At 41.3% G+C, this 14,292-nt stretch overlaps 1 protein-coding gene across 2 annotated transcripts; it reads left to right on the forward strand.

Annotated features, from left to right (window-relative positions):
• The first annotated feature begins 215 nt into the window (after window positions 1-215).
• LOC103215401 (arylamine N-acetyltransferase 1) lies at window positions 216-13,104 on the forward strand. 2 transcript variants are annotated; one of them, XM_007961778.3, is made up of 4 exons: window positions 229-306; window positions 2,482-2,865; window positions 9,079-9,157; window positions 11,685-13,104. In XM_007961778.3, the coding sequence occupies exon 4, from the start codon at window positions 11,691-11,693 to the stop codon at window positions 12,561-12,563; it is 873 nt and encodes a 290-aa protein (XP_007959969.3). In that variant the 5' UTR covers window positions 229-306; window positions 2,482-2,865; window positions 9,079-9,157; window positions 11,685-11,690; the 3' UTR covers window positions 12,564-13,104. The 2 variants fall into 2 exon arrangements, with proteins under 2 accessions (XP_007959971.3, XP_007959969.3); XM_007961780.3 differs by lacking the exon at window positions 2,482-2,865 and having other exon boundaries at window positions 216-306.
• The last annotated feature ends 1,188 nt before the right edge of the window (window positions 13,105-14,292 follow it).

A 14,292-nucleotide genomic window follows, 5' to 3' on the forward strand; every position in this document is an offset into this window, starting at 1 on the left:
GGTGAAATACAAGGGCACAGTCCTGTCAGCCAGTGGCATGGGGATAATCGGACAGTACAACTCTCCACACTTTTTTAATGGAAAGATATGAATAAGGGGTCCACAGGAGCGACCTGAGGCCCTGCAACTACATTTCCCAGGGCTCCCTGGGGTAACCCTAAGGTGACTCTGGGGGCGGGGCCACTTGGACATCCAATGAGAGCACTTTCCCCTGCAGACTTTGAAAGTGAGAGCACTTCCTCATAGACGTTGGATGTGGGAGGACTGCATTCAGTCTGGTTCCTGGTTGCCGGCTGAAATAACCTGGTAAGTGGAACTCTGTAAGGGTCTTGCAGCGTACTTTGAAATTGGGGTTTAATCCTATGTCAAGTGTGAGTACAGGAGATTAGACTCTACATGATGTCCACATTTCAAGTATAAGGTTGTTCAGAAAGTCTGACTGGCACATACTTGGAAGCTAATGCTGTCACTACTCCACATCATAGTACTGACAGTTACAGGTCCTTGATTCAAACTGTTGGGTTTAGAGTCACAGCCGCTTTATAGCTGCGAGAACTTGGCCTAGTCACTTAGTTTCCCTAAAACTCAGTTTCTTTTTCAGTAAAATGGAGCTATGAGTACTGCTTACTTAAAGAAGTTGTGAGGATTAAATACATGTATTAAAAGATAGCCGATGTGTTTAAGGCAACGTTCTCAACAGGATTTCCCTCTTTGGTTACTTGTAACCATGATGCTGACCCTCCTCTGTCCCCAGTGGTGTCCCAAAGGACCCAGTTAGTCCTACAGGCAGCAAGCTCGTAACAATTCCTGCTTCTCTTGCGCTGGCTGAAAAAAAAGCCCCTAACGATCCCGGATGTCCAGAAAGATTGATTTCTGTTGTTTGCAGTGCCTATGGGAATTCCAGAGGGAAGTTTTTGTTTTTTTGAGACAGAACCTTGCCCAGTTGCCCAGGCTGGAGTGCAGTGGCATGATCTCAGCTCACTGCAACCTCCTCCTCCTGAGTTCAAGTGATTCTCCTACCTCAGCCTCCTGGGTCGCTGGGATTACAGGCACCCGCCACTGTGCCTGGCTAATTTTTGTATTTTTAGCAGAGATGGGGTTAATTTCTGCATTTTTAGTGGAGATGGGGTTTCACCATCTTGGCTAGGCTGGTCTGAAACTCCTGACCTCAAGTGATCCACCCGCCTTGGCCTCCTAATGTGCTAGGATTACAGGTATGAGCCGCCATACCAGGGATGAAGTTTTATCACGGCTGAAGGATGCTTAGTGGAGAGGGTCTCCAGGAGGCATGAATGACAAAAAAAAAATTAACTCCTTCACTGTCAGACTGACAGCATCACCCGCTGAACATGGACTTGCAGAATTCCACAGAAGAGAGGAGACTGGCCCAGCCAGCCAGCCTCAGGAGCTGAGGGCCCGATGGGCTTTCTATCCTGGATGCTGCTCCCATGCCCTGACACGATGCCCACTACGATGGTATACCTGTTTGTACTTTTCTAATTAAAAAACAAACAAACAAAAAATCAGACATACTGTTTGCTCTTGAATGCTTGAAACTCAGAACAGGTGACCACACCTTCCTCCTCAAAAGGAACTTTTTAACTGCCAACTTTCTACCTGCACGCTGCCCAGAGACTTATTTTGTTTGGCCTTTGCCGTCTTCAGCAGTGGGAGCTGTTTTTCTCTCTAGATTTGTTTTCCTGGCCTGCTGCAAGTACCCCCCACTACCTGCCTGGCCCCAGTCGGCATTAACTGGGAGCAGTGAGTGGCCTTGTGGACATGAACAACTGTTGAATGATGGTCTTGAGGCGTGGCTACTCCAGCAACCCCTATTCTTCCGGAGACTCAATAGGCTGGCTTTGGCGGGGAGCTAGGTTGTAGTGTCAATTTAGTGGGATTCCATGCCCTTCTTCCATGGTGGTAGAGACAAAAGAGAAAGAATAAGAAAAGAAAAGCCACTCATTGGCTCTCCTTATAATTCTTCTAATTATTAATGCCAGAAATCTATGCGCACGTGTAGATGATTTTATCTCAGTCCACAATTGTACTTGTGCTAATTGTAGCCTTAAGGCATAACATCTCATAGGCAGGCTACCTCTGTGTTAATCTGCTTTTAATTCTTCTATGTTGGGCTCTTGTTGATAACTTTTTTAAGAGAAAGAATAAAGGTTTCTTTAGCGATAAAGAAAAAGAAAACCACTGCTGTATATTTAACATATATAGATTCTAGGGACCTGGAATTGAACAATGAGATCTGCGAATCAACCTGCTCTCCAGGGGTACCACATCCGATAATGTGATTTATTATTGAAGTGCCAAGTCACATAGGGATAAGTCACAATAGTTGGTCAACTGTTGAATATTGATCATTCAACTCAACAACATTCATGAACTCTGCAGAAAAACACAAGCATTTTGCCCAACATCCAGGGACCTCTAGAAGTTGCCTCATTCTGTGTATCTTACCTTTCTTTTACACAGCTCTCCAAAATGTCCACCAAGGTGACTTAAGTCAGGTTCCCCCAAACCAGAAACCAAGACAAGAATCCATGTATGAGAAACTGAAGAAAGTGCTGGGAGAGCCCCAGCTGCAGCCTGGATGTGAACTGCAACTCTGAAGTGCGTCCAGACGCAAGGCAAGGGCACTAGGCTTTTCAGACCTCCTACTAAGTCATTGATCCAGCACTGCCCTGGCAGGACATAAATCCCTGGCACTTCTAGCTCTCTGCAAAGGAGGGCAAAGCAGCTTCAGGAGCCCTTGGGAGTGCTCCAAAGAGAGTCTAGGGTACAGGTCCTAAAGTAGAAGAACACAGAAGGCCGGCCAGGGGCACTGCGAGATGGTAAAAGAGATCTGAAGGGATCTAGGTAAGTTATTGAAAGTATTCTTCCTGCGCTAACCCCAGTCCTGAATCCTTGCCAGCCAGCCCCGTGTTCCCTCTTAGGTACCCTGAGTAGGCTCTATTTTATGCCCTTCCATACCTACAGTGGAAACCAATAGGTTGGTTGGTTGGTTTGTTTTCAGACAGAGTCTCATTCTGTTGCTCAGGCTGGAGTGCAGTGGCACGATCTCAGCTCACTGCAACCTCCACCTCCCAGGTTCAGGTGGTTCTCCTGCCTCAGCCTCTCGAATAGCTGGGACTACAGGCAAGTGCCACCACACCTGGCTTTTTTTTTTTTTAAATTTTTTTATTAGAGATGGGGTTTCAGTGTGTTGGCCATGCTGGTCTTGAACTCCTGACCTCAAGTGATCCACTCGCCTCGGCCTCACAGTCCTGGGATTACAGGTGTGAGCCATTGTGCCCAGACCCAATAGGTCTAAGGGGTCTCATTTGAGTCGTCATATATATATATGTGTTTTTTTTCAATTTTTTTGTCTAAAAAACTTTAGACAGGGAATGCACTCTCCAGTTCTCTTCAAGCGCTACCCCCCTCATTTTATTATACCTAGATAGGTCTTGCCTTTACATTTCAATAATTTAACCAATATGTTCCATTAAAAATCTTTTAATTGGGGGCCATCAGACTGGGTGACTCCTGTGGTTTCATTTTCATTCTTTTTACTGTTTACCAGTAAACAGTAGAAAACTAGAGACTTCACCAATCAGAAACTGTCAACTAACCTCTAACTAGGGACTTTTCACTCTAACCAACCAAATAGCTTTTCCTTGTCTCACTCCTGCAAACAGTTTATAAACGTTTCTCTCCTGCCCTCCCCTTTCCTCAGCAGAGCATTGAGCCACCCGTGGTCTGGTGCTGCCTGACTCATGAATTGCTGTCTAATAAACTTAAAAAAACGTTATACCTAAGAAATGATCTTTTAACAATTCCAGTGTTGACAGTGCTGGATTGGACTCTCCTAGACTTTGGTCTTTCTTAATCTTCAGATTTAATTTTTAACTTCATATTTCTATCTCCATATAAGCCAAAATGACTCATTCAAAAGCCATAACTCTCATAACTTTTCTACTCTTTGTTCTGTATTGAAAGGAGTCAGTGTTCACCAGCACTCCCTTACTGTGACCCCTCTACTTCTCGGTTTTCATATTCATCTGCTTGTTCACTGGCCATGAAACAGAAACTATCAGGACACCTCAGTTATTGCATTTCTCAAGCTTTTTTATGTTTGATATTACCTTTATATTCATGTTGCCTTTATGATCAAGTGAAATACTAGCCAGAATATTTGGAGCACATACTTTCCCTTCAATAATTTGAAGATATACTTCTATTACTTCACCAATGGATATTTCTGTGTGACATTCTCTCGCTGGCCTGATGTTTTCTCTTTCATGAAATATTTTCTTTCTCTGCCAGATGCTTGAGTAGTTGTCTTTAATTTTGACTTTTAATAATTTAACAAAAATATATTCCAGGGGCAAACATGTTGTATCGAACTTTTCCAGAATTTTGTCTTTTGTTTTTCAGCTTCAATGTTTTCATCATTTCAGGAAAATATTTATCTTTACATACATTTTTCTTTTTTTTAACTTTCAAATCCAGGGGTACAGGTACAGGTTTGTTATATAGGTAAACTTGTGTCATGGGGCTTTGTTGTACAGATTTTATCACCCGGGTGTTAAGCCCAGTACCCGTTAGTAGTTCTTCCTGATCCTCTCCCTCCTCCCACCCTCCAACCTGTGAAAGGCCCCAGTGTGTGCTCTTTCCTTCTTTGTGTTAATTAATTCTCATCATTTAGCTCCCACTTATAAGTGAGAACATGCAGTATTTCATTTCCTGCTCCTATGTTAGTTTGCTAAGGATAATAGCTTCCAGCTCCATCCATGTTTTCATGAAAGACACGATCTTGTTCTTTTTAGTGGCTGCATCGTATTCCATGGTGTATAAGTACCACATTTTCTTGATCCAATCTGTCACTGATGGGCATTTAGGTTGATTCTGTGTCTTTGCTATTGTGAATAGAGCCATACATTTTTCTATTGCACTTTTTGCGTTCTCCACTTCAGAAGCACCAAATGTCTTTGCATTGGCTTGTCCTTGACTGCTTTCTATTAGATTCTATCTTCATTGCTTTATCATTTAATTAGCCTTTAGTATGAATATCAAGCTTTCCTTCCACATAAGCAATGTGATATGACATTGTATCTATCTAGTTCCTTTCTGTTCATCATTAATTATATAGTCTGTTGATCATTAATTAGTTCCATTTCTGTCCTTAATGAGTATTCTAAGGTATGAAATCTTTCCTTTCATAAAACTATTATTTACCACTTTATTTTTAGCTGTTTGTTATTGAGTTTATTTTACATGGTCCATAGCCTCAGATACCTTTACAAAAATTTTTTTTCAGTTTATTTTTCTTCTTAAATTGGTTGTGGTTTTTTTGTATATAACTTCTGCATGTTATGTCTTTTCTTCTAATCTCAATTTCATAGTATTTTCATTTTGTTTGTTTTCATCATTTTTATGTGTATATAGCTCTGTTTCCAACTTTTTTTTGTTGCTTGAATCTGGTACAGCTGGTGAGATGTCCAACTGGGGTTGGCGTAGACTTGTGAATCGAGGAAAATGACGAGATGAATCTCAATCATTTTAGGAGATTTATTTGCCCAAGTTAAGGATGTGGGCCTGGGAGAGAGATCTGTGCCTTTCTCTGAAGATGATTTTGAGGGCTACAAATTTAAAGGGGAAAGGATGGGGTATCAAGAAGCACAGTTTTCATGTAAGAGCGGGGTTGGGAGGAAAATGGTCATTCATGGCTTTGTCTGACTCCGTGAATGTGCATTTTTTGCATAGGACGACATAAACAAAAGAGGCAGAGGAAAAATGCAGGGACTCTGCATTTTATGTAACATACCTGGTGGCTCAGATGCTACTCTCTTAGCTGTGGGTTCAACCAATTGGTTACCCTGACTCTGTGGTGTCTAATTTTGAGTGACCTGGGATTTTTATAATTGTCAAATGTTTTGGTTTTAGAATAGCTTGTAACAGCTCTGATACTTGCTGTCCATTTTCTATGGGTTGCCCTGAGGAGGTTAAATACCCTCTCTCTTTCCATAGCATCCCAAAGGCACGAGCAACCCCAAAAGCATAGCAGCTGTCAGTGTAAATGTGTGCAGCCTTCTCTTTTGTCACTTGACAAACTCGAGTCAGGGCAGTCAGTCTGGCCACTTGAGCCAATCTGGCTTGGGGAAGAGGACCAGCTTCAGTTACCTCTAGTAAGGAAACCGCCGCATATCCTGCTCTAAAATTTCCATTTTATCCTCTTAAATAAGATCCATCTGTATACCATTCTATCTCAGCATTATCCAATGGCATCTCTTGGAGGTCTGTCCTGGGGGTGAGAAGTGGGTCAGTCATCAGAACACAGTCATGAGGGGAGTTGTCGGAAGGGCCCAGCAAGAGAGTGGCTGGATTAAGATTATAGAGCAGGAAATAGTAATATTGGGAGATGATAAAAGCAAAATTTCATAAGAGGCTAACCAGTTGACAGACAGATATTGGGTATGACGAGAATTTAGAAGGGTCTCAATAGGATGTGGCACAAAAATGGTAAGGGGGGAACCCATAATTATTTCTTCAACAGACTTGTACCGAAGGGCGATGGCTGTTATTACTCGTACACAAGGAGGCGGCCCTCGAGCCACAGCGTCCAGCTGCTGGCTATAATAGCCTACAGGTCTCTGATGATCACCATGTTCCTGTGTCAGTATCCTGGATGCAGTACCTTCAGTTTCACATACAAAAAGGGAGAAAGGCAATCTGTAGTTTGGGTGCCGTGAGGCTGGGGAATTAGTTAGAATTTCCTTTATTTGTGATATAGCCGATTGTCCCTCTGGAGTCCACATGATGAGATCAGGTTGTTCATTTTTTAGGTATGCATATAGAGGGTGAGCCATAAAGGAGAAATGTGGTATCCAGTTTCTACAACAGCCTGCCAGTCCCCAAAAATCCTCTAAGTTGTTTCTTGGTGATGGGCATTGGGAAAGCTAAAATTTTTCTCACTTTATCAGGGTTAATACTCAGTCCTTTGACCGAGATAATATGCCCCAAATACTTAACTTGCAGTAAGCACAGCTGAAGTTTGTCTTTGGACTCTGTACCCTTGCTGGCTGAGTAAACATAGACTATCTTCCTGGGAGGAAGATTCTGGGCCTGGACAAAGGAGAAGGTCATCCACGTACTGAATGAGTGTTGAGCCCTGGGGAAAAATTAAATCCTCTAAATCAGTTTTTAGTATTTGGGAAAAGTAAGTGGGACTTTCTGTATACCCTTGGGGCATTACAGCCCACATATATTGCCATTCTTTCCAAGTAAAAGCAGACAAATACGGGCTGTCTGGATCTACAGGAATACTGAAAAAGGCACTGCAGAGAGTCACCACTGAGAAATACTGGCTGGTAGTGAGTATAGCTGATAGAACGGTATGTGGGTCAGGGACTACTGGGTGACTGGCTATTACAATATTGCTTATTGCCCTCAAGTCCTGCACAAATCTCCATTTTCTCCTGCTCGGTTTCTTTACAGGGAATATAGGGCTGTTGCAGGGGCTTGTGCAGGGAATAATGAGCCCCTTTTTAGATAACCTTGCGTAATAGGGGCAATTCCATTTACGACTTTCTGTCATAGAGGGTATTGTTTAAGGTTGCGTAGGGGTTTCTTTGGGTTTATCTCTACCTTTATTGGAGTGGCTGAGAATACTTTCCCTATGTCTGTATTGACTGAGACCGTAACTGGGAGGGGACATCCTTGAGCAAGCATCCTCTTCTGGTGTTAGCAGGAAGACTGGGGAAGCTAAAAGCAGTTTTCCTGTTTCCCACTCTTTATCCCAGTGTTTTCTCTTCTCCCCTATTACTTCCTTCTGTGTCTCCATTTCATTTTCCCGGCCACAAGATGATGTTTCAACATTACTAGTACTAAATTGTGGTACGTCATCCGGACATTTTATAATTCAGTATTTTTGGTCTCTCGGCCCCAATTCTAAAAAAAAGTTCACTTTTTGATGAAAAAGAGATTTGGGCATTATGGATGTTGAGGAGATCACAGCTCAGAAGACTGACAGGGGCCCCAGGGCATCTAAGAAATGTATGGTACCTACTGAGCATGTCATATACTCTTAGAGCCTGCGGCAGGGGAGCTGAACCAGGTGGAATGGTAAGGTAGAGGTTTGGACTTAAAACAAGAGATCATTTTATTAGACACAGCCACCATGGTAATTCTGTCATTACTCTGAGGAATGGGGTTTCTAAATAAGGTGGGATTGATCAGAGATATAGTTGTGTCTGTGTCAATTAAGGCAGCTGTAAGCTCATGGTTTATTATTATATTAATGTCTCCCAATTTATTTGTCACGGCGAAGTTTTAACAGCTCACTAGGAGTTTCCTTGTGGGCAAAATATGGGGGAGGTGTGTGGCTTTTCATCTTGTAGCCATCTTATTCAGGAACCAAGAAAGGGGGAGGCAGATTTACATGACGCACTTACCAGCTTGACTTTTCCCTTTGGCTAAATGAGTTTGGGGGTCCCACAATTTAATTTCCTTTCACAGACTCCTCATTTTTTTTTAGTGGAGGTGAGGGGAGGTGACCAAGAGATGCTCTGATGGCGGATCTTCTGTATGTAGATGGTTCTTCTTTCTTTTGAGTAGCATCATACATTAAGGGCCTTACCTTGTTTATCTGCCTCAACACACCCAATTATAGTTGTACCTAGAGGAAGACCAGGTGCTGGCACTACGTCCTCGTCTTTGATGTGTTTGGTGTATGTCATGGCAGTGATTGGGGGCGTGGAGCCTGGTTCAGCCTTCCTTGCTGATCTCATGGCAGTTCATCAGCTGGTGGGTTGTCTCTGGAGGCTATGGAAGCCCCGCTCCTGGTGGCTTTCCCAGCTTCCAGGTTTTTAAGCCAGAAGGCTCTAGCCCCATCAGCGTTGCTCCCATCTCCATAGTTATAGTTTCCACACACTTTCTTATACAACTCAAATGTTCGCTTTACTGTGCAGTCCATTCCCTCTGTTTTGTGATTTTTAGGAAATCTTCATAATTTATGGTCTACAAAACTATTATTTTGTTTTCAAGGAAGTCATGTTATATATTTCTAACTGTCTTTTCTCTTATTTCTAGAATTCAAGCCAGGAAGAAGCAGCATTCTGTCTTCTGGATTAAAACTGAAGCTCAACCTACTTTCAGCTTACTAAGAAAGGTATTAAGCACCTTTCTGAGAGCTCTCAGTAGGCTTCCTAAGCACGTTCATTCTGTCTCCTTTAAATCTTATATTTATGATCAAGATGAAAGGGAGGGAGGGACGTATCACTGCACATTTACAAGTGGATATATAAAGCTAATAGTATTTTCAGTGAGCTCTTTTCCTGAGCTACTTTCCAAGTGTTTGCAGCATTCCACCTTGAAGCACAGCATTAGTAATGCACAATTTCTTATGTTCAGCCACAGAATGTTCAAGTGTGATTTGGTTACAACATACTGCTCTATCCAGGCCTCTAACTTGTTTCAAATGGACTTGCAGTTGTTAAATTCTAAATCAACACCTTATCTTAAAAATTAAGAAAAGGAGGGGAAGGATGGAGGGAAGGGAACAGAGAGAGTACAAGAGAGAAAGAAAGAAAAAAGAGGAAAACAAATGCTTGTAAACAAGATATACCAAATAAAAGAGATATAAAGAAATTTCTTAATAGAAGGAATGATATTCTAAGCAAGAATCAAATGTCCAGGTATGTATAAACTGCCTTCTTCCTTTTGGATCAGCTTCTCTCTCTTCTTTACATACTCAGTACAAATTCTAGGTTAGGGGGCACAGAGGGGTTGGCAAAGTCTGACTAAATACAACTTGTTCTCTCTCTGAGTGGTAGAACTTTAGAGCTTGACCAAATGTTAAGAAAGGGTGCTGGTGGAAGTTAGGATGAGAAGAAATGCAATCTAATACATTTAGGAGAAATGATGTTGTTGACGTCAAGGACAGAGAAAGTTGGAAACTGGCAATATGGGGAGGATAGCTGGGTCAGAAAGGAAAAATAGGAGAATATAGAAGAAATGTTATGACAAGGGAAAATAAGAGATGCTTCACTTATTATCATTCAACTGGGGGCAGCTCCCTTTTACAAGGTCATCCTCAGGCCATACCACATTACAAAAGAGTTATACTTGAGGTCTGTACAGCACTGTTACAATCAAAGTCTAAAAACATTAAGACTCCATGATGGCAGGTTTAAAAAACCTTTTCTAAAAGATGTAACAAAATAAGGGGCATTTTTTTTTTTTTTTTGGTTCACATTACCTGAAAGTTAAAAGATAGCTTTTGGCTTCATTGAGGTGTTTCCTCATTCTGCCTTCTCTTGTTTTTCATTTCTTGGTAAACCTGGTGAACCCTTTGTTAGTGTTGTTCTTCAGTAGGTTCTCACCAATAGCTTTGAATGAATACCCCACCAGCTTCTACTCACCAATAGCTTTGAATGAATACCCCACCAGCTTCTACCTTGTAGCAGAATGTACACGCTGAGGTTTCAGCAACAGTTCCTCAATGAAGTCTCAGCTCTACGTAAGGCATATGTTGTCCATGAGTTGAGCACTGGTCCTAGAGCATATGTGTTCAAATTGGTTCCACCTAGTTCATGTGACTGTCCATAAGTCGCAATATGGGCAGCCTATTCTCTATGCAGTAGCCAGAAAGATCACTTTGATTGTAGCAAACATTGCTCAATTACAACCTTTCTCTCAGGCCTCTCTCATTTACATTTCTCACTTCACTTAGAGTAAAAGCCAAAATGCCAGTCTTAGCTCCAAGGCTGCAGTTGCCTGTCAGATCTCATCTCAATCCACTCTCCTTCTCACTCACGTGCTCCAGCTGCCCTGGCTTCCTGAACGTTTTCTGAACGCTCAAGGCATTTTCCAGCTTAGGGCCTTGTTATTTTCTGTTCTCCTGCTTGGAACAATCCTCCTCACGCATATCCTTAGGCCTTATTCTCTGGCATCCTTCAAATCATAGTGAGTTTTTTTTTTTTTTTTTTATTTAACCAACTAATTTGAAATTGGAGCTCTCCCTGTGCACTTACTAAATCCTTTCTTTAGTTTTCCCAGGGCACTTATTACAATCTAACAGACTGCATGTTTTATCCACGTATTCAGTTTCCTATGTATGTCACTCCAACTCCCACTATAATATAAGATTTTTGAGAGTAAACAAGCACTAGATCAGTAGGAAACACATTATAGCTATTCAGTAAACTGTTTCTTGAGTTAATCAATCAATGGATGAGTGAATCAATACAGTTCTTTGAGTGGGAAAGTTTGTATAAGCCTCAGCTAAAAGGGAAATTGAGTAGGTCAGGTACCACAGATACTATACACTGTATTGCATGATTCTCCTGCCTGCATCAGAAGATGTTTATAAGCCTATTTTAATGAATACCAATTGGAATCTCTCTTTTATTAATCACCAAGAGAACCATGAGCAAGCTGTTTATCATTTGACTCATCATTTAGTCTTGATTTCCAACTTCTCACACTTGAAATAAGACATAATACATTTCTTACAGGATTCTGGGACTACTAACTGAACTTACGTGTGTAAAAGGAATTTATATAATAAAAGCACTAGAAATATTATGCTTATAACCATTGTGTTTTTACATATTTAAAATATAGCCATAATTAGCCTACTCAAATCCAAGTGTGAAAGAAATATGATTTGCTTTTGTTTTGTTTTCCTTGCTTAGGGGATCATGGACATTGAAGCATATCTTGAAAGAATTGGCTATAAGAAGTCCAGGAACAAATTGGACTTGGAAACATTAACTGACATTCTTCAGCACCAGATCCGAGCTGTTCCCTTTGAGAACCTTAACATCCATTGTGGGGAAGCTATGGACTTAGGCTTAGAGGCCATTTTTGATCAAGTCGTGAGAAGAAATCGAGGTGGGTGGTGTCTCCAGGTCAATCATCTTCTGTACTGGGCTCTGACCACTATGGGTTTTGAGACCACGATGTTGGGAGGGTATGTTTACAGCACTCCAGCCAAAAAGTACAGCACTGGCATGATTCACCTTCTCCTGCAGGTGACCATTGATGGCAGGAAGTACATTGTCGATGCTGGGTTTGGACGCTCATACCAGATGTGGCAGCCTTTGGAGTTAATTTCTGGGAAGGATCAACCTCAGGTGCCTTGCATCTTCCGCTTGACGGAAGAGAATGGATTCTGGTATCTAGACCAAATCAGAAGAGACCAGTACATTCCAAATGAAGAATTTCTTAATTCTGATCTCCTAGAAGACAGCAAATACCGAAAAATCTACTCCTTTACTCTCAAGCCTCGAACAATCGAAGATTTTGAGTCTATGAATACATACCTGCAGACTTCTCCAGCATCTGTGTTTACTAGCAAATCATTTTGTTCTTTGCAGACCCCAGATGGGGTTCACTGTTTAGTGGGCTGCACCCTCACCTATAGGAGATTCAATTACAAGGACAATACAGATCTGATAGAGTTCAAGACTCTGAATGAGGAACAAATAGAAAAAGTGCTGAAAAATATATTTAATATTTCCTTGGAGAGAAAGCTTGTGCCCAAACATGGTGATAGATTTTTTACTATTTAGAATAAGGAGTAGGCTGGGCACGGTGGCTCACGCCTGTAATCCCAGCACTTTGGGGGGCCGAGGTGGGCGGATCACGAGGTCAAGAGATCGAGACCATCCTGGCTAACATGGTGAAACCCCGTCTCTACTAAAAACAAAAAAAAAATTAGCTGGGCGTGGTGGCGGGCACCTGTAGTCTCAGCTACTCAGGAGGCTGAGGCAGAAGAATGGTGTGAACCTGGGAGGTGGAGCTTGAGTGAGCTGAGATCGCGTCACTGCACTCCAGCCTGGACGACCAAGTGAGACTCCATCTCAAAAAAAAAAAAAAAAAAAAAAAAAAAAAAATAAGGAGTAAAACAATCTTGTGTATTTGTCACCCAGCTCACCAGTTATCAACTGATGACCTATCATGTATCTTCTGTACCCTTACATTATTTTGAAGAAAATCCTAGACATCAAATCATTTCACCTATAAAAATGTCAGCATATATAATTAAACAGCTTTTTAAAGAAACATAACCACAAACCTTTTCAAATAATAAAAATAAAGGTATTTTAAAGATGGCCTGTGGCTATCTTGGAAATCGGTGATTTATGCTAGAAAGCTTTTAATGTTGGTTTATTGTTGAATTCCTAGAAAAGTTTTATTGGTAGATGAGTAAAATATTGTGAAAAAATTTATTGTCTATAAAGTATATTCAAACATTGTTGGCTAATATAATTTGAATTAAAATGGTTTTGTTGGAGGACTTACGATATTATGGGGCTACATAATTTTTCCCGAATGTTCTCTTCCTCTGATCTTTCTTGTCTCTTAAATTATTTTACTTCCTTGTGCTCTTTGCCATATGAGAATGAACATGAGCTTTTCTTGTGTAGATCTGAGTTGAAATCCTGTGGACACTGGGTGAATTACTTTTTGTATCTGTAGCTCTGACTCCTTAGGCATAAAATGGGAATAATGCTTTTGCAGTTCAGTGGCAGAACTAAACTCCCAACACATATTTGTTATATGGATCAATTAATAATGTCAGTCATGTTTTTGGTGCTAAGTCATTATTTAATAAAAGTTATTCTTCTATCTTGCTTGCCCCCCCACCCCCCTCACCCCTGTCATCTGCCTGCTTCTTTCTTGATTAAATATTGGTAAGATATTAGATGCTCAAGATCTAAGAGTGCCTCAGAATCTGAATCTTTGCATATCTATAATTCATCTGTTTGTGGATTCCAGTATCAGGACTATAGTTTAACGTGCAGACTTGATCTTACACTATTCTTCCTCTTCAACTTGTGATCATTGTAATAAGGTTAAGAGAAAGGCAGGGACTAGAATGAAGAAATTTTAGTTAAGAGAACAAGGTATGTTGTAACATGGGTATTTTATGTGGCAATATAACGGTTGGGAGTTGCTGGTGTGGGTGGATATCTTACGAAGAGGTAGAAATGAGACATGGCCTCAGTGGGAAGGAAGGATGAAAGATATATTTTGGTATTTGATGGCTTGCCATCTTCCTTACTGTACTGGCCTTTTTCAACTCTGCTGCTATCTGGCAGCAATGCCAGGTCACTTCTTGTACTCTTGGGCAGAAATGAGTTTTTCACTTTCTGACCAGGACCATGCCTATGGAGTAGATGTTGACAAGAAACACTGAGCAGATCAAAATGTGGCTCAAGGAGAATGGCACAGTTTTGTTCAAATGAATCAAGGAAGTCTTATCGCACAAGAGTATCCTGGAACTGAATGCAATTG

This window comes from Chlorocebus sabaeus, chromosome 8 (genome assembly GCF_047675955.1).
Source record: "Chlorocebus sabaeus isolate Y175 chromosome 8, mChlSab1.0.hap1, whole genome shotgun sequence".
In the NCBI taxonomy this organism is placed as follows: Eukaryota; Metazoa; Chordata; class Mammalia; order Primates; family Cercopithecidae; genus Chlorocebus; species Chlorocebus sabaeus.